This window comes from Mustela nivalis (genome assembly GCF_964662115.1).
Source record: "Mustela nivalis genome assembly, chromosome: 1".
Classification (NCBI taxonomy): Eukaryota; Metazoa; Chordata; class Mammalia; order Carnivora; family Mustelidae; genus Mustela; species Mustela nivalis.
This window is the reverse complement of record NC_139020.1, coordinates 26925145-26953081: the sequence shown is the minus strand read 5'-3', so window position 1 is coordinate 26953081 and position 27937 is coordinate 26925145. Positions and strand designations below refer to the sequence as shown.

At 36.2% G+C, this 27937-nt stretch overlaps 1 protein-coding gene across 8 annotated transcripts in view; it reads left to right on the top strand.

Moving 5' to 3' along the window:
• Positions 1-6335, top strand: part of USP25 (ubiquitin specific peptidase 25) — a 133576-nt gene extending 127241 nt beyond the window's left edge. For all 8 annotated transcript variants that reach the window (XM_082689239.1, XM_082689234.1, XM_082689237.1 and 5 more), the window contains 3 exons: positions 3046-3169; positions 4403-4598; positions 4912-6335. In XM_082689239.1, the coding sequence (XP_082545365.1) occupies positions 3046-3169; positions 4403-4598; positions 4912-5084 (493 nt within the window). In that variant the 3' untranslated portion in view covers positions 5085-6335. The remainder of the gene's footprint in view (positions 1-3045; positions 3170-4402; positions 4599-4911) is intronic.
• Positions 6336-27937: the final 21602 nt, after the last annotated feature.

The window sequence follows — 27937 nt, the reverse complement described above, 5'->3', positions numbered from 1 at the left end:
ACCGGTAGCATGTGACGGTTTAAATTTAATGAAGAACTTTAAAACTAAAAGTTCAGTTTCTCAGTCACAGCATCCACATTTTGAATGTTTGGCTCCAGTATTGGCCAGCATGGACATAGCACTCCCTGTAGAAAGTTCTGTCAGACCGTGCTGCTGTGTTTGTGGGACAGTGCACAGCGCCATCCCTTGTATGCTTACCAAATTTTTAGAAGTTACCCAGAATTAAAAAATAGTGTTAATACTTGGATACAAATTATTAAAGTCCTAGTCCTTGTGTAATTTATTTATTTTAATTTAAATTGCATTAACACACAGTGCAATATTGGCTTCTGGAATAGAATTCAGCAATTCATCGCTTATATACGACACCCAGTGCTCGTCACAAATACTGTATAATTTATAAGAGAATTCACTTTGGTTACTGAAATGGAAAAGTATTTTGATTAATCAGTAGCTCCATTTTATGAGTTATTTTATTTTGGTCAGAGTTTTATTTCTTTAATAGAGGTATTCAGGTTCACTTTAGGATATCTAAGATTAATATTTCTGAGAAAAATAGTAGTGTGATCTTATAATTGAACAGAATATCTAAGATCAATAAGGTATTTCCATTTTATAGATAAAGAAACTGTGTTTACTTACACATGTCTCCATAGAGATGTAATAACTTTTTCAAGGTCACACAATTAACTAGGGAGAGAAAAATTGAAGTAGAGATCTCTATTCTTGTAAAATTTAATGAAGTCAGGTAAGTGCAAGAAGTATTTATTTTTCTCACTCAATAAGAATTAAAAAGGTGAATCTGTCACTTTCTTGCTCTCTGCATTAACTTCTGTATTAGCTTTTCTTAGTTAACATTTGTTAAAGGATTTTGAGATATAACTTGAAAGTGTGTTTTAATTTCATAATTTGCTTATTCTCAAATATATACTTATTCAGAAAGTAAATATTCTGGGATGACGAATGTTACTGGTGACAAGTAGTATTTATGGAATATCATAAAAAGAAATGTTAATTTTACATTTTAAATACCGCAGTTACCACTGCTAGCAGGTTAGAAAGTTTCTGTCTTTGTTTAAATATAAAAACATAGCAGTTGAAAGCCTTGAATGGAGTACTGATTGACAGTCCATTGTCAAGTCTGAGTAGTGAAATGAAATCATGTTTTTAGGAGCCATAATTTTATAATAGTATAAATGAGGATAAAAAGAATCTATGGGCTACGTGGTCTTGTTTTTCCTTTAAAAAAGGTGGATGGGGGCGCCTGGGTGGCTCAGTGGGTTAAGCCGCTGCCTTCGGCTCAGGTCATGATCTCAGGGTCCTGGGATCGAGTCCCGCATCAGGCTCTCTGCTCGGCGGGGAGCCTGCTTCCTCCTCTCTCTCTCTCTCTGGCTGCCTCTCCATCTACTTGTGATTTCTCTCTGTCAAATTAATAAATAAAATCTTAAAAAAAAAAAAAAGAATATGCATTTCTCAAACTTTAAAAAAAAAAAAAAGTGGATGTTGTACCTGGACTGCTGAGTCTTACTCTGACTTGTTTGAAAATATATTTGTAGGCACTTCAGAGGTTGTTGATAAAATATGGGAATTGTGTGCCTCAGTGAAAAATTGGAACAAGGTCATCGTTTTAGAGCTGTTCTTAGGTGACTCCGGGCTTGAAGGCCAAATACAAATGTCTCCCTGAATGACGTTAATGACATTTGGAATAGGAACTTAATGGCTATAAAAGAAAGGTAGATGTGCCTGCAGACCTCCTTAATTTAGTGGTGCAAAACATCCAATATTACTATCACTCCCTTCTTTTTTTTCCTTTCATAAGTAAAATAAAAAGTCTTTAGCTGAGGTTATGTTTATAGTATTTCAAAATAAAATGCCATGTTTGTAAGTTTTCTTAAAAACGAATTCCTGGGAGAAGACTTTTCAAAAAAAACTATGTGAAATAACATTTTTTATGAAATAGTTTCAGGTATGTAACTTGAGTTGTCATTAATTTCATTTCTGCATTTAACATTTGAAGTACAGAATTTATATTTGAGCACATGAGTAAAACTTAGTGTAACCTAGAGTTTTAAAAGTATTTCTTTATACTATTTCACCTTTTAGAATGTTATATTTTTCTGAATTAATCATAAGAAGGTATGTTATGATTAGAAAAACTCACACAAAGGAGTTAGCTTATGTTCATATTTCAGATATACATATATATAGCTGTATTTATTTCTTACAGCATATTAAGAGAGGATAATTATTTTAGAGGCAGATACAATCAAACATTTTTACCCTCCTCTTTTTTAAAATTTAGTTTGAACTTCATAACTTCTAGGCTTACATTAATGTAACATACTAATATTACTTATATTGAATATAAAAGACCTGTCAGCTTTTATGTTAGTATGTTTTTTTATTGTTTGTGTTCCACTAGAGTTTTCAGATTTAGAAGTATTCTTTTCCCTTTCTACTTCCACTGGGTCTCCTTTGGATATTTTTTCCTCTACCAATTACATTTTTTTATCGTGATAACTGTGCCCAGACCTGACTAGAAAAAACCTGACTAGTCACTGAATGCAACAAATGATGTTTGTGATAAGAAACATAAAAACAACAAACAACAAAAAACCTCGAGTAACCAGATCCTTCCTTCTAACAAAAATGACATTATGTTGTTAAAAAGTTAGATTCTAGGCTTTCATTCAGTCTTAATTTTGACTGTAAATGGAAGATTTGAGGTAAACAGTTTCCATAGAAGACTGGAACTATCTAAATTCAACAATTATGGGCTTTCCCTTCCCAGTGTTTTCTTAATTCCTAGTTCCAGTTTTTGTTTTTGTTTTTGTTTTTAGTTTATGACATAACTGTATAATTGGTTTCATATGTGGCTGTTGCTAAAAGGGTGCTCTCAGGCTTACAGGGCATCAGATGATATTTTTATTGTAATGTTCTGTATAATCAAAACAAACGTATACTTAAAATATTTTACAACTGTAGCTGACTTTTTTTTTTACAAAGATGAAATATTAATGCTATGTGTTTCTCTTAATTTTTAAGTTATATAGATTCCCTGCTGTTCCTTATCTGTGCTTATCAGAATAACAAGGAACTCTTGTCCAAAGGCCCAAACAGAGGACATGATGAAGAATTGATATCACATTATAGAAGAGAATGTTTACTAGTAAGTTGAATATACATAGGTCGTGTTTGCTTGCTCATTTTATCTTACATTGAACACATTTTCCGGACTCATGTGTAAGTGATTGACTATAAATTCTGATGGGGAAAGCATCATGATGAGGTCTATAATCTGGGTATAATCTTTTAAGATTGAGATTAGGAGAATGCACCCAATTCCTTATTGTCCCTTCTTTATTGATCCTAAATATTGCAGTTGATAAACCAGAAATGTTCTTAAAGTGGGATCAGAATAATTACATTTTTATATTTAAATTTCTTCATTCCTTTTTTTGGGGAGAAAAGAAGTGCTTCACAGAGCCCGAGGAATCATTATTAATCCAGAAAAATAGTGGATTTTTTTTAGTTTTTCTAAATCGTATGTTTGGTATATATAATGTCAAAAGATCATTGTAATAACAGTATCCTTTTTTTTCACCTAGTCATGGGTAGTTTTTTTTTCTCAAATATTTTTATTATCAATGTGTAGAAATACTGCTATTGTTTTATAAACTTTAAAAAAAGTTTTTAACAGGTGTGTTTTTTGTTTGTTTTGTTTTGTTGTTTTTTTGTACTAGATTACTTTCTAGATGTCTGGAGTACATCTAGTTAGCTAATAGGTATAAAATCAAAAATTCCATCTTTATACATTTTTTCTGATTGAATTTCATTAACTATTAACATCACTCTATTATATATTTTGAGCACCTAAGTTATGATTTTTTTCCTATACAGAATACACAGACATGCACAAAAGTATTCAAGAATGTATGATTTTTGAACAGATATAAGTTACATGTTTTAAGTGTACTTTAAACGTCTTTAAGTAGGTGTGCTGAAATGTTTTCTTTATTGTAAACTACTAATTGTAATCTGTAGTATGTTTTTAAAATTTTTGAATGAGAATATTAGGACATTGTGATCTTAACTATTATTCTCTCAGGTGCTTTTATTGCATTTGAGTTTTTTAAAACTTGAAATGTTAGTGGTTTGTATCCCTGGAGGATAGTTCTTTAATTGGCCAGTTTCTAAAGGTTTTTGTTTTTGTTATTATTATATGCACAGCTTTTTCTAGGAGACTTCTTTCTAGAGTAGATTGAGACTGTTTTTCCCTATTGCTGTTTGTTCTAATATTTTTTGTAAACATACTTACTATGTTGTTTTTGGTGTTAACACAAGTATTTTTATTTAATTAAAGAAAAGAAACAAAACTCTTTCTTTTCCTCATTTCATTAAGAAATTAAATGAGCAAGCAGCGGAACTATTTGAATCTGGAGAGGATCGAGAAGTAAACAATGGTCTGATTATCATGAATGAGTTTATTGTCCCATTTTTGCCCTTGTTATTGGTGGATGAAATGGAAGAGAAAGATATACTTGCTGTGGAAGACATGAGAAATCGTTGGTGTTCCTATCTTGGACAAGAAATGGAGTGTAAGTTTAACCACTACTATTGGTGGACACCTCAGTTGTTGGATTAAGCACAGTTAGAATTAGATGTTATTTATTTTTATATTCTTTTTATATTCTGTAATATTTTTACATTAACATCATTACTTTTTTTTCTTATTTACAAACCAAGTTGCATACATTGCCTTGCCATTTATATTTACCTCTCTCCACCAAATGGTAATTATTTTGCTTATTTTGAAATGAAACATCAGTTGACCACTCTAATAAATTACGTAAAGATGATAATTTCTTTCCCTCTCTATCTTTATCTACATCTAATTGTTTGTATTTACAGCAAATCTCCAAGAGAAGCTGACAGATTTTCTACCAAAACTGCTTGATTGTTCTACTGAGATTAAAGGTTTCCACGAGCCACCGAAGTTACCTTCATATTCCACACATGAACTCTGTGAGCGGTTTGCCCGAATCATGTTGTCCCTCAGTCGAACTCCTGCTGATGGAAGATAAACTGCACACACTTTCCCTAAACACACTGTATAAACTTTTTTTAGTTCTTAACCCTTGCCTTCCTGTCACAGGGTTTGCTTGTTGCTGCTATAGTTTTTAACTTTTTTATTTTAATAACTGCAAAAGACAAAATGACTATACAGACTTTAGCCAGACTGCAAATAATAAAGCTGAGAATCGCATGGCGCTCAGACTTTGTTTTAAACCAGAACTGATGTATAATTATAAATCTGATTGATTTCATTATGGCAAAACCATGCTTTTGCCACCTTTCTGTTACAGTATTACTTTGCTTTTATCTTTTCTTTATCTACAGCTTTCCATTCAGTCTGGATCTTTCCACGACTACAGCCATTTAAGTGTTCAGCACTGTGTACGATACATAATACTTGGTAGCTTGTAAATGAAATTAAAGAATAAAGTTTTATTTATGGCTACCTATGTGTTTGTAAGCAGGTATATTGTATATTAGTGGATCATTTTAGTTATATATAAGTGAATTTTGTCTGGGGATTGTGTAAGATTGGATAAATAGATGAATAGATTAATACAAACTTTTAATTTTTCTCTGTTAGCACGTTGGAAATTTACTAAGTATTTGACACAAATATATCTATATTTTTGACTAAGTTGTTAAACTCAGTATGGCACCTAAACCTGTTTTGAATTCAAATCAGGTTTTCACTGAAGTGAACGGCTGATATTTAAGTCAACCACACTGAAACTTTTAACTTTTTCTTAGATTAACCTTTTATTTTTTTATGTATTTACAAATAATATAGCAAGGTAATTATTTCAAGAGATACCAGAAAAAAGTACTTGAATAAGGGCTATTTAATAGTGAAACTTATAAAAAATCTGTTTATGTGTATACACACACACACACACACACACACACACATTCTTCATAATGGAGGATAATGTTTTGCATTATATAATCATTCTATTTTTGTAAATTGTATACCACTTTAATTGAAAATGTTCTCTACTAATCAATGCTGTGAAATGAAATTGATATTGTTGAATTAGAAATTATGAATATCTTTACCTGCTTTTATTTTCCTCCTTTTCAAAAAGAAAAAGCTGTAGAACATTTTGTAGATGGAACTGCTGTTTAAGATTAATGAAGTCATATTGTGAATGAAAATCAATGCTTTAAAGGTAATCATGTTACCAATAACCTATTTTTGAATTTATAAAAAATTTCTTTATAAATGATACTTTGTTAGCATAGTAAAATATATCATTATACTATGTGTATGTTTGTTATAGCGTCGTCAAAACTCGAACTCTCTGTAAGTGCCTCTCATAGAATTCCTGGACAGAGGAGGAAGAAAATATTAAGCCATTATATAATATTCCTTATCAAGGTACTAGTGTACTACTGAGGTATAAATGACAAGGAATTAGTACTGTTTGTGTTGTAAGGTTAGATTTTGCACATTGTTCCTATCAAAATGTGTTTTGGTTTAGATTTTAAATTTTCTTCTGAGCAGTAGTAGTATTCTACATTGGTTTTCAGGTTCTGTCCAAGGTTTTTAAAACTTGTTTTTAAAAACAAGGTTTTTTAAATGTGTCATCAAAGCATTTGTAAAGTATCATCAGTATTTTACGATCTCTGAGAATAGTAAGGTTGGTTGTGGTTCTGTGTATAATTGACCACTGAGACACAAAGTGCTCAGGCACCATATGGAAATTACTCCCTTCACAAGGCACATCCAGGAAATCGTATGTGGCCCATGCTGAAGGTAAGTATTATTATTGTATTGACTTTCTACTTAAAAGCCAGTTTATTCATTCCTACTAATGAACCCGAAGTACTTATTTCAAAAAAATGACCTTTTTTGAAGACCTGGGGAAACAAATTGTTTTTATATCAGTAACTTTCAATGTGGTCTAAATTAGAACCAGGACACTGGATAAAACGGTCAGTAGCATGGTATGCACCTTCAATTGATGCTGTTTAACTTCCATTTACTTTTGATCCCTTGTTTGTTGGAAGCTTCTCAGTATTTCCCTCAGTTGCAATTTGAAGGAAGTAACTAAAAATTTGTTTTCTTAGTTTTAGATTTACCGAGTCTAAGGTGGATTTTCCCCTCCTATACCTAATTCTCCAGAGTTCAGTGTCTTTGTTTATGTTTCAGAGTTGTTGACTTGTACCTCTGCATCCTCTGCCATCCCCAAAAGGTACAGTCACTCAGATGCTTGCCAGTAGTGAGTAGGGTTAGCCTTGTGTAATCATCTTTTTTTAATTTATCATACATCATTAAGCAGATTAAATATCACTTGTATCCATGATAATTTCATCCAAATTACATATATTACTCTAGAGCTTCTGTAACAGTACTGCAAACCAAGTGGGTGGCTTATAGGTCAAATTTATTTTCCCACAATGCTGGAGGCTAGACGTGTAATGTGTGGGCAAGGGTTGTTTCTCCCAAGGCCTCTCTCCTTTGGCTTATAGCAGCCTTCTCGCTGTGGCCTCACATGAACCCAGTCATACTGGGTGAGGACCCCAACACTTAAAACCTCATTCAGTCTTTTTAACCCATTAAGCCACCCAGGGGCCCCTTTCTTTTTCTTTTCTTTTCTTTTCTTTTTTTTTTTTTAAGATTTTATTCATTCAGTCTTTTTAAAAAGCCCTTTCTCCAAATATGGTTACATTGCGGGGAGCGGCTTCAACATAAGATTTTAGGGGTGGGCGACACAGTTCAGTCCATAGTGTGTGACAGCCTAGCTTATGTACCTCCTTTCCAGACAGAACAGTGTGGTAGCTTCTTCCCTTCGGACTCACGATTAGGATGCAAGTATCTATAGTTCGGCTCTTCTGTCTGCTCTGTTGTCTTCTTTTACTTTTACTGTATCCCAAAAACTATTTTAAAGTTATAGAAAACCAAAATAGGAATTGCTTACAATGCATTCATCTAACCAGTATCAGTTCAGTGTGTTTTCACTGAACAGTTCTTCACCGAGTAAATGAAATAGTCTGTGTTGATCTGCCCTTGTTTATGTGAGTTCTCTCTTTTATTCCTTCCATCGGTTCCACTTTGTACCCTGGATCTGTTTCTGTTTTGCTAGTGTTTTTATTTTTGCCTACTCCACTTCCCCTTTCCATCTCCCTTTCCCCCTGAGCCCAGAGGTAACTGTTGTTAACCATTGTGGCCACATATTTTTCCATGTTTGCGCAACGTTGTGCAGTGTATACACAAAAGTATCGGGTTTGGGGGGGGGGCAGAAAAGGAAGGATCGTCCCATTTTATGCATCCTTTCTTCTGTATGTTGTGGCCTTCAGTTCCTCCTTTTTCTAATGAGCTCTGATAGAAGGGACAGTAATCAAATAATAAAAACAATGACACTAGATCTAAAAGTCAAGGAGGTAGGACTTGAAGGGACTCTATACACAGTTGAATACACACATGCACACACATTGGAATTCCAAGTATCCACATTCACCTTATGCACAGGTTTTCTCAACGGCTATTTCAAACCACTGCCACCCTCCACCTACTATCCAGTGCCAGCTCCAGTAAAAAAGGATGATTTTTCCTTTTCCTTGACAAGAAAAGGGGACCATAGGATATGATACCCTTCACCTTTAACCTCCATACCTGTACATTTACAGTTCGTTAACCAAGATATAATAAAGGATGGATATTATTGATAACCCACTGTTATGAGGAAATTATAAAATCAAATGTAGTATAAATGAACTTACATATTAAAAGTTACAAGCACATCCATGATTTGGCAGACATACTTTGCTCTTCTGTAGAATTCAGAAAGCTTACTTTTTGCCTTATACCAGCCCAAAGCCTGTAAAACATCAGTTTGTCCTTTAGCAAATGGTTCTCGCTTTTTCAGTAATCTAGAATGAGGCAAGTATTCTTAAATTAACCCTGGTTGTGCATCAAAGGCACGTGAGGAGTGTTCTTTAAAAAAAAGGTGACTAGGTCCTACATGTGGATTCTTAAAAGACTTTTAAAGTGAGAACTAGTTTGAAATGTTTGGTAGGTGTTTCTCCAGCTTTAATTTTTCTAAGAATCAACTCTGCCCCTTACCCTGAGAGACTAATTGAGCCTGGCTAACGAGCATGGAAAATTTTGGTTTTTGCATTCTTGTATGTCGCATGAAAAGGCAATGGATTTACATTTGCTGATGGCCCTCTTAGCCATAGAGTGCGCTCATTTTAGCATGTGGCTGTGCTCAAATGTTTTTCAGTTCCAACTTACTGAACTTGCCTCTCTTTCCTGAGTGGTTAGGAGTGTAGGCTCTAGAACCGGACTGCCTAGTCTGGATCCTGGGTCAGCTGTTTACTTGCCCAGCTATTACTCTTGGACTTTTCTGTGCCTTTTTGTATTTCTTTTTGTATTTCTTCATGTATAAAATGGGATTATATATAACCTACCTTATAGGACTTTTTTAAAAGTGTAAATGGGTTTCTGTAAATAAAATTTGGGGGAAATGCCTGCCACATAGTAAGTGTTCAATAATTGTCATCCTTTGAATAATTTGTCACTGTTATTCACTCCTGATTTTCAGAATCTGCCTTCCTGAGACAGGCTTCTTTGGGTTACCCTCACTGCTGCCTGCATCTCCTGTCATTATTTTTCCTACTCCTTAAATATGAGTGTTGTCAAGGTTTTGTCCTTGACTCCCTTCCAACTCACCTTTTCTGGATGGTTGTGTCTACTAATCTGTCCTCTTGAAATCTACATGCTGGTGATTCACAGGTCTGGGTCTCTAATTTCTAACCAAACCAACTCATGTGTTTTAGACCCATATATGTTTCCAGTGGCCTGGTCAACATACAGACTTTGGATAATTCACAGGCACTTCAAACTTAGCATGTACACCGAGTTCATCGCTTCTTTCCAGACCTAATTCTCTTATATTCCCTTGGTGAATGATATAATAATCCAGACATGGGGAATTATTCTCAATTCTACTTTTATTTCCCATTCATTACCAAGTGTCAACAGGTCAGAATCGTTACTACCTTACTCATGCATTTCTTCACTAGCACTGTTAATGAGATCTCTCATCTCTTAATTTGGACAGTTAGATTTGTTCCTGAATGGCCCTCTGTCAAGTTCTTTGTTTTAGCTGAAACACAGTTGATACACTGGGCTCTTTGTCACACTGATCTTGCCCTTACAGTCCATCTTCTATGCTGTTGGCAGAATAATCTTTCAAACAGGTTTTTACATGTTTGTCTTCCATTGCTGGACAGAGCTCCTTGAGAGAGAGAGAGTATCCTGGCTTTGTAACCTCAGCATCTGTTAAATTATCTGGCAACTTAATAGAGCACTCTAGTCTTACAGGTTCTCTGGCCCTCTAGCCAGCTATCTTTGACCTCTCTTGTTCGATGGGATAACCACTAGCCACATGTGGCTATTTAAATTTAAACCAAATAAAGTTAAAATTACTTAGTCATACTAGTCACATTCCAAATGTGCAATAGATACATGAGATTGCTGGCAACACATTGGATAACATGTTTTAGAACATTTCCATTACCACATTAAGTTCTGTTGGAGCTGCTGAAGACCCTTGCCGATATGGACATTTTCCTTTATTGACAACATGAGAACATTCAGGCACCTTTCAAGTGTTAACCTGAGCAAACCAGTCTTTAGTGTTAATGTCTTTATCTTGATCCTGCCATTAACCACTTTACTGCGTCTATTCTTAGCCAGCACCTCTCGCAGCATGTGTCTGTCAGGAGAGGCCACACTAGGTATTTCAACAAAGGAGATGCAGTAGAGACCTAGAGGACAGTCTGAGATCTAACTGCAGGGGGTAGCCACTGTTCCTAGGGGTGAGGAAACAAAAGGGGGGAAAAGTTGGGGTTGCCAGAACCTTGGAGGTCCTGTGGAGGAGTCCGCATGGACTTGATGTGCAAACCTTTGAGATGGTTCACCACCTACCTGCTCTTGCTACTTCTGAGGGATGCAGTGAAGATAGTTCTAGACCTTCTGAAAATAGTTGAAGACTGGAATCAACTGGCATTATTAGGTCAACATTGATAGGACTGGCAAGCAAACACAAGTAAACCTTGTTTTCCTCTTCCCAGCTTCCACCTTCTCTCTAGTACTTGCTGGCAGAATCTAAATGGAATACAGCAGTCAAGGGGGTCAGGAAAATGCAGTTTGTGGAGTCCCAGCCCCAAAACCACAGAGAAGGATAGAAGGGTGAAATTGGAGCTGAGACACAATAGGTAAACACATTAGTTTCCTTTTAAAAATTCCTTTTTACTCAAAGATGTTAATCCCTAAAATGCTAACTTTCAGGGATGTATTTGTAGACGATCTCTGGGACCTCAAGAGTAAATGCATTAGTTCTAATTGAAATCATACTGCTCTTTCCTATCAAAATCTTCTAATCTACTTGTGCTTTATTTTGAAAATCAATAGCAGAAGGAATTCACTCCCAACCATTCATTCACCTATTTTTTCTGGGTTTTTTTTTTTTTTTCCTCCTCCTCCTCCTCCTTCTACTTCTGCTGCTGTTGCTGCTGCTGCTGCTTCTTTTTTTTTTTTTTTTTTGCATGCGCGCCACATACCAAACAATCTACCAGGTGTACATAAGACAAACTTAGTAAGACAAAAGAAGTAATCCTCCTACCCAAAATTAGATGCTGTTCACATTTTGATGTTAACCCTTCTGTACACCTTCTATGTATGTGCACATGTACACACATACACACACTATAACTCGATCGGTTTTCATTCAAAAACTTAAAAAATACAATAAATGTGGACATATTTTCAAGGAAGTGCTGGAAAGTACTGCTCTACAGAATTTGATTATAAGGAAAATGAACTCCATCTTATCCAATGACATGCAATGTAGGCTGCTACTTTTGTCTGTGTGTATGCTAATATTGTTTTCACGCCTCTGGTCTTTCCACAAATTTCTAGTATAATTTCTGAATTATCCCTGCTCAAAATTTAGAGCAAATTGTCAAACGGACCTTCACCAAAACTATCTGATTATACTGCCACCACTAGAGCACAAGAGTCTGTTTCCACCTGTTTGACATAGTGTGTTACCAGTTTTTAATAACAAACAAAGTTTATTGTATTTTTTTTTCATTTTAGTGGGAGTGAACATAATATGTTAATAGATGTTTGTATTTATTGTGTGTAGTTAACTGCTTATACTTTGCACTTTTATGGGGGTCGTTCCTGTCTTAATTTACAGTTGCTTATCTTAGGAATCATTAATTCTTTATTATGCGCATTGCAGAAATTTTCCTTCTGGCATTTATTTTAAGTTTATAATACTATTGTTTTATGACTTTTTATTTTTATGTAATCAAATCTGTTGACCTGCTTTATAGTTTCTGCCTTTGATACTCTGTCGACAAAGAATTTTCCCTGTCCAAGAAATACTCATCCATGTTTTCTTCTGATATTTATATAATTTCATTTTTTATGTCAGTTCCTAATGCAGTTGGAAATCACATTAATTTAAGGAGTGAGGTAAAGATTCATAAATTTCTGCCAAGATTACCTAGTTGTCTGATACCATTTATAAAATAATTCTTCTTTTATCTTACTGATCTAAAATGTAATCTCCAGTAGATAATAAATTTTTATATTGATATTTATAAACACTCTACTCAGCTCCATTTATGTTTTGTCTATTCAGCTGTCATTACTAATGTAATCACTGTTTTAACATTGATTTAAAACATTTGTTTTATAACTAATAAACATTTTCCTATCTAATAGATCAACTGTTACTGCCCGGCACATACACTCTTAATACTAAGTTTTTTCCAGAGTTTTTTATACTCTTACAGATAAACTTTAGAATTACTTAATCTTTCTTCAAATAAAAATCTTATTGGCATTTTGATTATAATTACTTTGGCCTACCTAGATTGTCATATAGAGAAACCATAGTTCCTTCACAATATTGAATCTCACTATCCAAAAAGAATACTGTCTGTCCTTTTATTAGGTTCATAGGTTCTTGAATTGGAGTTCTAAAATTACAATTCATTTGGCTTTAATTGTAGGTATCTAAAAGTGTTTTAATGTTTTTATGGTGCCTATGAGTGAGCTGCTTTTTCTAACTTAAAAAAAAGTTTTCTAATTAAATACTATTGGAATGGGATTGCAGCTCTCAATCCTTTTGGTATCAGGACCCCTTCACACTTGAAACTGAAGACCTAAAAGCTGTTGTTTGGGCAAGTTATATCTATTGATATCTACCATATTAGAAATTTAAGTGATAAAAATTGATAATATCAATTTTACAATGATAAAATATCAACTTAAAATTAGAATTAACAAAAATAATTTTCTAGAACTACCCTAAGAACCAGCAATTGCACTGCTGGGTATTTATCCAAAGGATACAAACATAGTGATTTGAAAGAGTACCTGCACCCTAATGTTCACAGCAGCAATGTCCACAATAGCAAAATACAGAGAAGCCCATGTGTTCCATCAACAGATGAATGAATAAAGAAGATGTGGTGTGTATGTATATGTGTAAAATATTACTCAGCCATTAAAAAAAATGAAATCTTAACTGCAACGACATGGATGGAAGTAGAGGGTATTATGCTAAGTGAAATAATTCAGGGAAAGACAATTACATTATTTTCTCTAATGTGGAATTTAAGAAAAACAGGTGAACAGAGGAGAGAATGAAAAAAATAAGATGAAATCAGAGATAAACCATAAGAGACTTTATCTGTAAGAAACAAACTGAGGGTTGTTGGAGGGGAGGGGAGTGGGGGTATTGGGTAACTGGGTGATGGGCATTAAGGAGGGCATGTGATGTAACGAGCACTGGGTGTTACATGCAGCTGACGGATCACTAAACTCTACCTCTGAAACTAATACCATATGTTACTTGATTTTAATAATTTTAAAAAATACATTTTAAGTGAAAAATAGGTTTTTGCCTCATCCTCCTTTTGGAGGCTGGTGTGCTTAAATCGTAAGCCTGAATCTTGAAATAAAATACTAATTATAACAGCCCCTGCCCCTTATAATTACAGAAATCATGATAATGCTCACACTTCCATACAACACATAGAATTAAAATTTGGAGGAAGGTAGGGGAAAATAAAATAAGATATAATCTGAGTGGGAGACAAACCTAGGAGACTCTTAACCATAGGAAACAAAGTGAGGGTTGCTGGAGGAGAGGGAATGGGAGGGAACAGGGTGATGGCCATTAAGGAGAGCCTGTGATCTAATGAGCACTGGGTGTTATATGCAAATGATGAATCACTGAACTCTACCTCTGGAACTAATAATACACTGTATGTTAATTGAATTGAAATTTAAAAATGTGGGGCGCCTGGGTGGCTCAGTGGGTTAAGCCTCTGCCTTCGGCTCAGGTCATGATCTCAGGTCCTGGGATCGAGCCCCGCATCAGGCTCTCTGCTCAGTGGGGAGCCTGCTTCCTCCTCTCTCTGCCTGCCTCTCTGCCTACCTGTGATCTCTGTCTGTCAAATAAATAAAATCTTTAAAAAAAAAAAAAAAAGAAATTTAAAAATGTTATTGTGTCAGATTTAAAAAGACTTGGACTAGAGAACACTGAAATTGATTTTTAAAATAAGTAGGAATCATTTTTCCAAAAAGTCATTTCATTTCTTTGAAAAATAAAAATTGTCCAAGTTCACAGTTTGGAACTTTAGTATGCCTCCAGTAGTCCTGGAAATCTCACAATAAAACAACTGCTCTTTGCTTCGGTTGCATTCCCTTTACCTCATATTTTGAAAATGTAGGTAAAAGAAATTTGCCTACTGCCCTCAATTACTGCAACCCTGTACTATCCATTGTTCAATCACTGAAAAGAGTTGCTTCATTTATTTCTACCCAGTTATGGTTATTGGTGATAGGAAAGTTATTCTATCAGCTGTTCCATGATGTCTAAATCACAGAATTATATAAATCTTTGAGAAGATAGCATAGAGAGGAATATATTTAAGATCTTGGAATAACAATGGGCTTCTTAACATTTAATTCTTTAACGTGTTAATTTAAATTAATGTTAATTTAGCATTTAATTCTTTAACATGTTAAAGAATTAAACACGAAGGAAATTTTTGATAAAGTTCATCACATTAAATTAAGGATTCTATCCATCAGAAGATTCCCTAAAGAGAATAAAAAGACAAGGAATTGTAGTGGGGGAAGATATTTGCAATGTAGAAGATGACAATGCAGTAATAAGATGATGTAAAGAATGGACTTAATGGCTTGGGTAAGATAAATATGACATACTTTCTGAAATGTTCCCAGATGTTTATCATTAAAAAATCCACTAAGATCACTAAGAAAAACCAATAGACATCATTTTTCAACAAAACTAATTGACAAGGTATAAAGTACAAAATGTAAATAGATGGAATCAAACTATGGGGAATCACAGTATTTTGGCAAGACTTGGCAGGTTTTGCAGATGTGAGGAGTTAGCAGAGTAAGGAAAAGGGGAAATTATATGTGTCCTAAGACCTTCAGAAAGCAAATTACCAATAAATATCCATAAAGTAAGAAGATCCCCAATCTGCAGTCCTCTCCAAATAGATTAGAGAACCACTGGCAAAACAGAAGCCTCCACTGGTTTCAATATGTGGGTGAGTACAAAAAGACACGAGCACTAAAGTGTTGCAAGAAATCAGAGGGGGCTGAGGAAGTCTAACCCTCAAGGAAATTAAAACAAAACAAACAAAAATGGACAAAAACAAAACTATTTCAGAAGGACAGAAATCATCCTAGGGGAAAATCTGCTGGGAATAGAATCCAGTTAAGATGAAACTAACCCCAAACTATTAATCATCTAACTTGCTTAAATCCCTACTCTTCCTCATGTACCATAATGGCTTTCCTGCACTCCTAGGAATTAGTGAAGATATAGTGTCTATTATACCTGAGATGCTCAATTACATCCTTTCCCCCAGTGCATAGTCACCTTGGTAAATGGACACTGGTCCCTTTAGGGGAAGGTTATGACTTAGAGTATCTATACTTCTGCCACGCTATTGGGAACTTTCTTCAGGGGACTAAGTCTCTCCTCCTTTTCAGGTCACTCTGGGGCTACAAACTCACGTTTTTGAAATTGGCTGAGTGCCCAGGACTCTTCATTTTAGTCATTCAAGTTGAACTTCCATTCAACAGATTTACAGTCTTTTCCTCTTTAATTGACTGCTCAATGATTTCAGTCCTGGGACACCATAACAATTAGGTATTGTCAAAGATCACATCTTCCAGTTACTTTGACTTTGGCTGTGGTGCCATTGAAGTAATCATGCCCACCTTGTCTCTGCTACTTCAGTGATGCTACATGACCCTTCTCTGTGATCCTATTATTCCCATTGAATTCTGGGAACCTATTTCAGGGTCAACATTTCCCATTGTCATTTCTTTTTTTTTTAAGATTTTATTTAATTTTTTGACAGAGAGAGATCACAAGCAGGCAGAGAGGCAGGCGGGTGTGTGGGGGGGGAGCAGACTCCCCACTCAGCAGAGAGCCTGATAAGGGGCTTGATCCCGGGACCCTGAGATCATGACCCAAGCTGAAGGCAGAGGCTTAACCCACTGAGCCACCCAGGCACCCTCCCATTGTCATTTCTGATGCACACACAGAGAATAGCCACAGAAGTCCATCAAGAATGTCAGTGATGACTTCACTAATATGTTTCCTAAGGATTTGATAAAGGGAGTATTTGAATATTTTCTGGACTCTCCAGTAGATGTAGTGGGTCAATGAGCAGGTCTTACATGGTAAATCTATCCAGCATTGCAGTCTCCCTAAACTTTTGGCAACTCCACATATGGTATACCAAGCAAGTTCTAGCCTCTCAATTTTGTTCAGTGTTGGCCACATGTGAGTCCAAGTTTCAGACAGCCGAGGGAACTCTATTAGCTGCTCCTAGCCTTCATAGCCAGCAACTGAATCTAAAGTCTCTGCTTAGTGCTTCATATCAGTAGATTCAGCCAAATCCAACAGTATATTCCCCCCACCTTGATCAAACATTTTCACACATAATCCTTAGGTTTCTCTCAATATACATTGACAAAATTTTACATTACTTTTATGTGTGTGATGTCTCCTCTTAGGTCACATTTCATAGTTGAGCCCTGGGGCCTACTGGGACTTGCGTCTGAACGTAGACCTACAAGCAGTAAGAGGTGGTAAGTGTGAAAATGTTGAAAAAGATCAGCAATTGCCTACAAGACAGCTGTCTTCAGGTGAGGCCAATACAGGTTCTCCAAGCAAGGGATATCTAGCCTCAAGGGAGGGAGGTTGCTCTTGTCTAGTAGAACTTAGAGCTTTAAGGTCCTCACCCTCGTTGGAACCTGCCCATGTGTCCCCATTCCAATTTTCAGGATCATCCCACTCTTTGACAATCAATGACCTAAATTTAACATAATGACATAGTTTAACATAAATTTAACATAACATAAGCTACTTAACATAAGTGAATTCACTTTGCTTTTTAATTCAACCACCCACAGAATTAAACTTGGGATATGGCTTTAAAAATGACCTGAGAATACAGGAGACAAGGGTTTCATGTAAGATGATTGCAACTTTCTTCTCCTTTACCTAGACTTTGAGATGGCAATTGAAGGGTCTGATCTCATCATTTTCCTTCTTCAAATTCTTCAGAGCACTGGTGGTTATAACACAACTGATGAATCATTGAACATTATGTGAAAAGTTAATGACATACTATATGTTGGCTGACTATATTTAAATAAAAATAACCAGTAACCAGTCAATTCCTTTATACTCTAATTTCACTAAAGTATGTCAGCAGCTACTTAGTTACAAGTCAGAGTCTTGACTTCTAGAGGCATTTAATCATACGTGATTTCAAGTAATAATTTAAGTCACAGTTTTGCCATTGCCGTCGATGGATTACCAGTGTCCCCTTCATACCCGTGCCTTTATGAGAACCAACATTAATTCACTTTAATCCACTTGGAGATAAAAAGTCATAGATTATCACACTGAAGATTCTGTTACCCTGGACCACTTCTGATACCAGTAACTACGTTTATGGGGCTGAATGAGGGAAACAGAACCATGAGTTGTGAGATAAAAATACTTAGGATAACTAAAACCACACAGTTTTGGGAGGATCTGCAAGTGAAATTCTGGGAGGGAAGTTGGGAAATTTAGAGAAAGTGTCACTGACCAGGCAACCTGGGAAGCCAAGTATGCCCAGGTGCTAAGTGGCATTCTGGAGAGAAAGCTCCCAGGGAGATGTATGAGAAGGTGTGCCTGTTTAACTACTGCCTCCACCGTGACGATGGTCCTGGGGCAGCGGACAGTCAACAGAGTTAGCAAACAGCTGGGTGTGGAGTATAGGAGAGCAAATATAAACTAGAACATATTGGCATCTCTGCACGTGTTTGTCACCACATCTAACCAATGGCCTTCAGAGAAAAAAGACTAATTCTACTTTTCCAGTCTTGTGATTCTTTTGACCAATCCTAACTAGCAACCATACAGAAAAGGACATTCTAGGAAATGGACTCACAGCTCTAACAGGTGACACACTTCAGGCCATGATGAAGGCATGGAAGAAAAACAGCCACAAAGCAATATGTGGTGTGTGTGTGTGTGTGTGTGTGTGTGTGTACATACATATATCTTATACAAAAATGCCTGAGAATCCAATAAAAAAGTGAACTTGAATAGAGGCTTTACAAAAAATCCAAATGACTGGTAAATATGGAGAAATGCTCAAATTCATTAATAATCAGAAAAATGCAAATTAAAGCCATGGGATACCACCAAACACCCACAAGATCAGCAGAATAAAGGTACTTTTGGCACTACCAAATGTGGGTGAGATGTATATGTAGCAACAGGAACAGTCAAATTATGAGTGGGTATGCAAATTAGTGTAACCACTTTGGAAAACATTTTAACATTTAACATTATTTTAGAACATCTGAAGTTACAAGTACATTGTACAGCAATTCCTAAAGATATTTGGGTATATGTGTATCAGCTTACACATACAAAAGTGTTCTTGCAGCATTGCTCATAGTAGCAAAAAAGAAACAACTCAAATAGCCGTCAATAGTAAACAGATGAATTGTAGTATATTCTCATAATGGAATACTATACAGCAATAAAAAGGAGTAAAGAATATGTCAACATAGGTGAATCTTATATGAGAACACTGAAAGAAGCAGGACAAAATCATATACGCAATCTATTTATTTAATGTACAAAAAAGCCCGGGATAAATTCAAAATATATAGGAACTTATTCATGAATGATAAAATTAAAAAATCAAGAAAAGGATTACCATATAAGTCAGGATAATGGCTACTTTGAGGAGGGAGGAAAGATGTGATTAGAAACGGACTTGATTCCTATTTCTATTTCTATTTCCTATTTCTTATGATCTGATGTTTTCATTTTCTGTATATATGTCAGTTTGCAGTTGGAGCTTGGAGCAGAATTGTTCCTGGAGATAAAAATTTGAGAATCAGCTCTGAAAAGCAGTTAAAGTGAAGGGAACTTTCATGATACGTAATAAGATGATGTAGAGAAAAGAGAGGAGGGCCCAGGGCTGAGTTTTGAGGAGGATTAAAGGCCCTGCACTCAAGGGAAAGACAGGGCAAGAAACAGACAATATCAAATGAAGTAGGAAAGTCTTGTGTCTGTTAGTCTAAGACAAAAGAGGTTTTTTTTTACAAGTAGGAACTGGTCACTTACAGAAGAGTCCATTATCTCAACAAGGGTTATCTCAGTGGAGTGGCAGAGACAGAAGGCATGATAGGACATCTTAAAGAATTCATCAGGGACTGAGCAGCTAGAAAGCACTGTCACTTACAAGATACTTACAATAGTGGATAAAATACTAGAGCAGTTTTAATGCATCCCTCAGGCTGGGAAGAAAGTGAGGAATACTTTCAATGGCCAAGAATCACGTAAGCCTGGATCCCTTCTGATGAACTATGCCAAAAGGAGGACTAAATTACTCTTCTAGTATCCCTGTAGAAAATATTACAAAATCATTAACACATGAAGAGATGTGGCCAAAAATGTCAGAAAAAAAATTATTGAGATGACTGGATTTAATTATCTTTGTTAGTATTTGTCATATTTTTAGAATTTTAGCTATTTCTTTTGCTATACCAGTAAGTATTAACTTTCCTACATAATTTTACATTGTTCATTTCAAAGCTCCTCTTCCCACAAAAATTGGATCTTTGGACCCCTAAAATTTAATTCAGGCCAGTAAGCTGGGGAAAGATCACAAAGCCCAGGAAATAGAAAAAGCATCAGGAAGAAGGGGAACAAACCTTTTTTCCCAAGGAAGGCTGTAAAGAAACCTGTCTTTTTCATCCGTTGCTCTGGATGGAGGGAGACATTCACAGCCACAAGCTGCTTATCTGGGGATACGGTTGGAGGCTAGAAGTGACATTGCATCCGTGGTCTGAAAAATCTCAAGATGAGAACTTTTTTTCCTTTGAAGTGGTGCCAGACTGATAGCGGCAGCAGGAATCTGGTAGCAGGAGCAAACTCAAATCCTTTGTGCGGCAAGCAACTTATCCCCAGAAGGACCGAAAATAGAAAATGAAAAGTGTTGGCCCTCAGCAGCATGGGTTTTAAATTGATTTTCTATAAGCCATGACCAAGAGGTAAATATAAACATTTGCAGAAATTGGCGTAAAGAGCCCTTTCCGATGTCGATGGTGGAAAAGAATTTTTGCCCCCGTTTTTACGGCAGTTAAGCCTTAGGAAAGGGAGAATTTTAGAAAGTAGAAGGGTTGAAATAGCATGACAGGATCCCATTTATCAGATTGTTAAAGCTTCCAATAATGTGGCCTTGAAATATCTTTAGAAACTCTCCCTTTTCCCACCTTGAGGTGGTACAGATGGGCACTGCCTAGATTCCCTTGGTAGGGGGCATTCCTGCATCAGGGTCTGCCTCAGGGAAAAGGGTTGTTTCATCCAAAGGCATGCCCATCCTGGGGCCCCACAGAAGCGTGGGATAAATAAGGTCCTGCCATTTGGGCCCAGACCAGGGCCATGCGTGCTCCCGAGATCCCCGCTGGGTTGGCAAAGGCTTTGATCCTAAGTCTTGTCCTTCTCTCGTTATCCAGTCCTGGCTTCCCCCATCACTTCCGCAGATTATCTTCTGTTTTCTGCACACAATCTCTGCCTCAGTGTGAGCTTCTAGAAAAATGGAGTCAATGACACCTCTGCCCAATTAGATGGGATTACGTTTCTCAAGTATATTGATGCAAAAATAGAACCAACTTCATTTTGTAAGCAATTACCTCTCATTACAGGCTAATAAACGTGTGTTCTGGTTAATAAATGTCTATAATCAGCTTCATTCACCCAAACTAGTTCATCTAGGTATGATCCTCCTGGTTAATAGTACTCAAAAAAGCAAGGAAGAATGATTGAACTAGAGGGTCTCCTACATGAAAATTTACTAACAATTTTGTTAAAATTGTCTACGCCTTCACTAGTGCATGTATATTGGGCATTCTTTTGATCACTTTATTGATAATTTAGAAGTGCTTCTAGTTCAAGAAGGGATAGTTACACTGCAATGACTTGATTGTTGTCTTCTAAATTCCCAGTAGGTGGTGTCATAATACTGTATTTAGGGAGTTTTTTTTTTTTTAATAAAGTGGGAAAAAATGCTAATATACTTGCTCAAATATATGTACTCTCATTTTAAAAGCTTCTTTACTCTTTCTTCTTAAGTGGCACTATTAAAAACCCCATAATTCTTCGTGAAATGTTTCAATTGATATTTTTATAAAAAGCATGTGCCGAGTGACAGCCTTTTATTCTTTTATTCTCTGGAGTTATATAAGACTACGCAATCAATCAGAAGAGTAGGAGGGCCAAAATGTTTCCAGAAACTTTCCCCCAGAATCTCTCTTTTTGCTCTCATATCTTGGACTACGGAAAAAGAAACTGTTCTTGTTCTGGAATTCAAACAGGAATGCAGGACCTGTCATTATAACCATTATAACCTTTATTTTTGCACTCAAAACGTTTTCTACTTTTAGCTACTCTTTTGAACTATCTACATCATAAGTGATTGACCTTGCTGGACATCCAGCTATTTATAGCTGAATTGAATGCAGTCTTAATTTTCCTACCTTACACTTCTGTGATGCTTTCATTTGCTTTGGCTGTACAGCACATGCTAATGCATCATAGTTATAACACAGAGGATAGTCTGACTTGTGTGAGAATGACTCTCAACATACTCTGTAACATTTCATATTCTCAGTGTCTCCCCAGCTAGATTATGCACCCTTTGAAGACAGAGCCCATGCATTAATGGGATTTGTTTGTTTGTTTGGTAATCTCACAAAGCCTATTTTAAAATACGCAAAAATACACAGTTGTTTGGAAAATGTTTGTTAAATAAATGTGCTACTATTTAAATTTAAATGATTAACCTCTCCTTGAAATATTCCTACACCCCAGAGATTAGGTATCTACAGCATGAGGTCTATTATTTTGGTAATTTAATGCTTGTCATCCTTCAGTGGTCAGGAATCTGAAGATGTAAGATGTCCAGGCCAGGAAAGATCTAAGAAGACTTTAATCTCTCACAAAAGAAAATCAAGCCGAGTATGATGGTTTTAGTATTTTGAGAAGGCAGAAATTAGAAGCACAGAGGCTGAGATGGCTAGAGTTTGTGCAGCAGAATACATTTAAAGAAGAGGGCCATTTTGAGTTTGTTCAGAAGTTAGAGACATGAATTTTATGTTCTTTTGCTGTCTCATAGTCTTTTCTTACTTCAGTGATATATTCCTGGTATCAGTTTTCTGGCTCCTCTCAGCCAAAAATTCAGTGTGATTTCTTTTTTACAAGTGCCCCCCGCTAGCACTGGATAGCCTCAAAGACTGCAATTAACTTGAGGCTAAAGGTACCTCCTTCTAATTGCTCTACTCATTCCCTTGAGGGTATACTACACATCCAGTTCTGTCTGCTTCAGTTCACTCTCCATTGCCTTTCTGTAGCAGTCAAGTTTTATAGGTGCTTCTTGTGAGGTATGTCCTCTGATAGAACATTACTCCACCATTAATGGAAACCTTCTGATTGATTAATCTCTGGAATTCTGAAAAAAAAAAATTGATACTGACAAATACCTGATAGAAAATTTGTAAAAAGTTGCATGGAGCACTGGGTGTGTTGCTTAAACAATGAATTTTGGAACCCTGAAAATAAAATAAAATAAATTATTTAAAAAATGGAAACCTAAAAAAAAAAAGTAACATCTGTGTGTACATCTAATTTACTCTGAATATAAAGGCACTGATAAGATTAATGTTAATTTGAACAAGTACATGAAAGGGTATATCAAATATGCCCAAGTCCCTAGTTAGTGTAAAGTGCTTAGCCTGACACCCAATAGACAAGAACAACGTTGGACTCCCTGCCTGTCTCCAGAATGCACTGATCTTGCTGAAGACAGTTATGGGAGGTTATAATGACCACCTACTTCTGCTTGGGTAGAGAATACTTATGAACAAATGATCAACTGGAAATAAACAATAGCCAAAGGAAATAAAATGCCTGGTCAAATAGTAAACATGAAGTAGTACATATCTTCCCAGCCTATCAGCTGTCATGGCTTATTGTTTAATAGATTGACTGCTTAATTAGTTTGTTGAATAAAAATAAATGCATTTTATAACAATAAGTAGTTTCCTTGGTTATTTCTTTTAACTGTCATCCTCAGCCAGATCTCTATAAACTGTGGTAGAACCTAAATTTGTGTACAAATTAAATTAGCAGATGGCTTAAATACAATAGCCTTGCCATTCCTGTGCTGTGGCTACCTAGTAGTTTAGCTGTATTCCTTTCTTTTAACTTTCAAAATTAGATATTATCATTAATAGTTTATATAAGCAAGTTATTTTATATGTAAAGACACATTAATCATTGTATTTGTTCAAATTTCTTATGTTCCAATGTCATCCTCTAATCAATTTCTTCTTATTGAAGTACATCTGAAGTTCTTCTCATTAAGGTGATAAACATTCAAAGATTCTGATTTCTAAAATGTCTTTACTTCACCTTTGTTCTAGTGATACAGTTTGGCTAGATACACAATTCTTGGTTGATATGCATTTTCCCCTCACATTTGGTCTTTCTACTGACTTCCGGCTTCCCTTGTTAATGTTGAAAATTCCATCATTAATCTGTCTATCATCAACCAATCTATCATGCCTTGGTAGGTGGTCTGCCTTTTCTCTCTGACATTTTTAAGATCTTCTTTATTTGCTTGGTGTTTGCATTTTCACTACAATATTTCCAGGGGTATATTTCTTTGTATTTTCCCTGTTTTGGAGATACCAGCAGATATTTTTCTTTCACATAATCATTGAGACACTCAGTTCTTTTCTTTTTGTGTCTCAAAGATTCACTCTTCATCATCTTAATCCAGCCAGCAGAAAGGAAAAGAGACAGTTGTGGAGGCACACTAGCTTTTTAGTATCTTTGGCCCAGCATGACATATGTCAATCATTTCCACTCAATTTTCATTGAACAAACACTAGTCACAAGATGACATCTAGATGCTAATAGGGCAGCTGCTTCATAATCCATCTTTTTCTTTCTGGGTATAGAACACATTTATCTTCTCTCCAAGGAAAATAGGCGAAAGTCATTCAGCTCATACATTATTAGACAAAAGTCAAAGCTCTTTAAGTGACGCTCAGTGTTGTAGGCTAAATAATGGCCACCCACAGATACCAGGTCATAATCCCTAGAACATACCAGTGCTATCTTATAAAGGAAACGCATCTTTGCATATGTGTTTAAATTAAGGATCTTGACATTGGAGATTATTTTGGATTATGTGAAGAAATCTTAGATACAATCACAAGTGTCCTCATGAGAGAGGGGGAAGGAAATTGAGACAGGAGAAGAGAAGACAGACAAGGAGAAGACCATGTAAAGATGGATGCAGAGAATGGAGTGATGGGACCACAGCAAAGGAATAACAGTAACGGCCAACAGCTGGAAGAAGCAAGGAATGGATAGAGAGTTAAGGACAGAAGAGGGTTCGGTTCAGAGCTCATCCTTGACAGGATGATCAACTATGTGTGCTGCCTGGAGATCCAGAGAAGCTCTTGGTCCAAGCCTTTCCAGAGCCCAACTTCCTGCTAATATTGTAAGATGCCCCAAAACATTAAAGTCAATTTCATACTTGCTTACGTTGGACAGCTTAAGTTTCTGTTGCTTGTAACTAAATAACCTGAAATCTACTAGAAGTTACAAAACTAAATTCTGACATCTTGACGGTATCCTGCACCTGGAGGAGAGGGAGAGAGTGTATGTTTTAATGGGAAAATTATGAAAATAAAGGTTAACCTACATATTTGGCAAAAGTTGTTCTTTTCTTTAAAGATTTTACTTATTTGAGATAGAAAGAGAGAGAAAAGGAACACAAGCAGGGGGAGTGGGGAAGGGAGAAGCAGGCTTCTCTCTGAGCAGGGAGCTGACATGGGGATCGATCCTAGGACCCTGGGATCATGACCTGAGCCGAAGGCAGACGCTTTACCAACTAAGCCACCCAGGTGCCCCAAAAAGTTGTCCTTAATATCTCTAAATATTATTCCAATTCCTTTGTTCTGCGTACTTTAAAATGTGTCCATTACTGATAGCACTGGCAGCCTTCTATTCTGGCAGGTTCAGAAGTATTTTAAGTTACAAAATCTAACAGGGAAGCAAATCAACTTCTTTTTAAAAAGTATAGAGTAAATCTTATTTCTTTTGGCCTTTTTACTGATCAATACCTGTGTAGATATTTCAGCAGCATTTCCTTCTAAATGAAATCTTCTTTGAAACAGCAGAGATCAACAAATTAGTTTGATAATATTTATTCTATTAAATGGTATATTTATGTTGGCAGCAAGTGGATGCCTTAAAAATAATGTCTATTTAAAGAATAACTGTGGGATCATATTTATTTAAGATAGTGTTTTAGATTTTCTATGTTATTATACCATGGCTTTTTTGGAAACAATTTCATGCTTATATTGGCAGGTACTATTGAAGTAAAAACTGGGTCACCATTCAGAGTTCAGTAAGGAGAGAGGAATCACATACATTTAACAAAGAAAGTTTAATATGAAGAATTAATAACTATAACCAATCCAGATTACTTGCCACAGAAAAAAACTAAAGAATAACAGAAGAATAGATACAGAGAAAAACCATTACCTCTAAGCCTGAGAGGCAAAGCACATAGGAACAGATCTGAAAGAGATACTCCCCTGCCCCCGCCCCGCCAGTGGAGTGGTTATGGGTATGGCTGCGACCCATTTGATGGTGAGGTTCTCTGAGGTCAAATGCCAGCAGAAATTGCCAGAAAGCTGCCTTCCAGGTGCTTAGAAAACTATCAATAAGGAAGTATTGCTTCATGGAATTTGCTGGGAAGCGGTCCTCTGAAACTGCCGAGGAAGTTATCCATGGGGAAGTGTCATTCAGCAGAACTCACTGGTGGGGAGGGCACACCCCTGGGTGTCTTGTGCCCTGCTGGATATGGTGTACCACAGGAGCAAACAGAGAAAAAATACACTGGAAGGAAGCCTTGTTTTTCCTGCAGTGTTCTTTCTGGCCGTCTGCTGATAACATTTAACATTGTGTCCCCTGAGAAAAGGAAATGTTTGCAGGGTCCATCTTCCATATCACAATTAGGGCAACAGAGGGGGATTTGGAAACGAGAGGTGATCCATTGATAACCGGCACAGGATAAGTGAGATTGCTTTCTTTTTCCTAAGTGAAAGCAAAGGATATTTTTAAAACTTGGAATCCCTTGGTTTATTCAATCAGGGAAATCAAGTATTTGAGTAGAATTTTATATAGAGCTTCATATAGGTATTTAAACTGCAAAACATAATTCCTGTTTAGGTTTTAGAATATTCCCTGGAAATATTTAGGTACATTTATGCAACAAAAACACTGGAATTCTTAGTTTTAGTCTGTGAAAATGCTCCGTTGGAGAAGAATTTTCTTATAAAAGAGACAGCCTGCCCACAAACAGTCCATTCCCTAAGGGGAAAATCTGTGGTTTCTTAAAAATTGAGTTCAGATTGTATTTGTGTGGTAAAGGCCAAGCTGATTTTTATGTACTGCTGATCCATCCGGACATGGAATTGTATCCCTTCCAACATGACTGATGGGAAGAAATGGGCCATCGGCTGAGGTTGCTTGTACAACACGTTGTAAACTGTAAAAGCAGTATGTAAAAGCTGTTCCATAAGAATTTCTGTTTCAACTTTGCTTTCTCTAATGTCATTTAACTCCCATAAAATCGTTCCAGTTCTCCTTTCAGAAATGATCCTTACAAGCTGTTGAAGTGACACAGCAGTGCTCAACAGGTGGGCCAATTAACAATTTACTCTTCATGACTCTCTGAGACTCTTGGAATTTCCTATAAAATAATGGATTCTAGGTATCATCTGTAGGAAAACTAGCTCCTGCCCGAGGGTTTTGAACGTTGCTACAACATCAGCCGACTTCCATATCCCGCCTCCTAGGCCTTTCTCTGGAAATCCTGGCATTTCATCCTACCCTTGTAATGTTCCGAATCCTCATTATCCAGGATTCTTTTGAGGGGACTGCAGAACCAGAGAACTTGACGGGCAGTGGTTTGCTACTTCCCAAGATTTACACAGAAATATGACTGCATCCTAAAAATCAGAAAGAATGTTTTATAAGTTCTTCTCTTTTGTGCTGTTTTCCAGGGTTTACCCAACAACATAAGGACTAACCTTATCTCAAAGTTAATTCATAAAGATGTAACCATCACTACCATGTTTCCCAATTGTGCACAATCGTTTATAATTTAAGCAGAAAGGAAA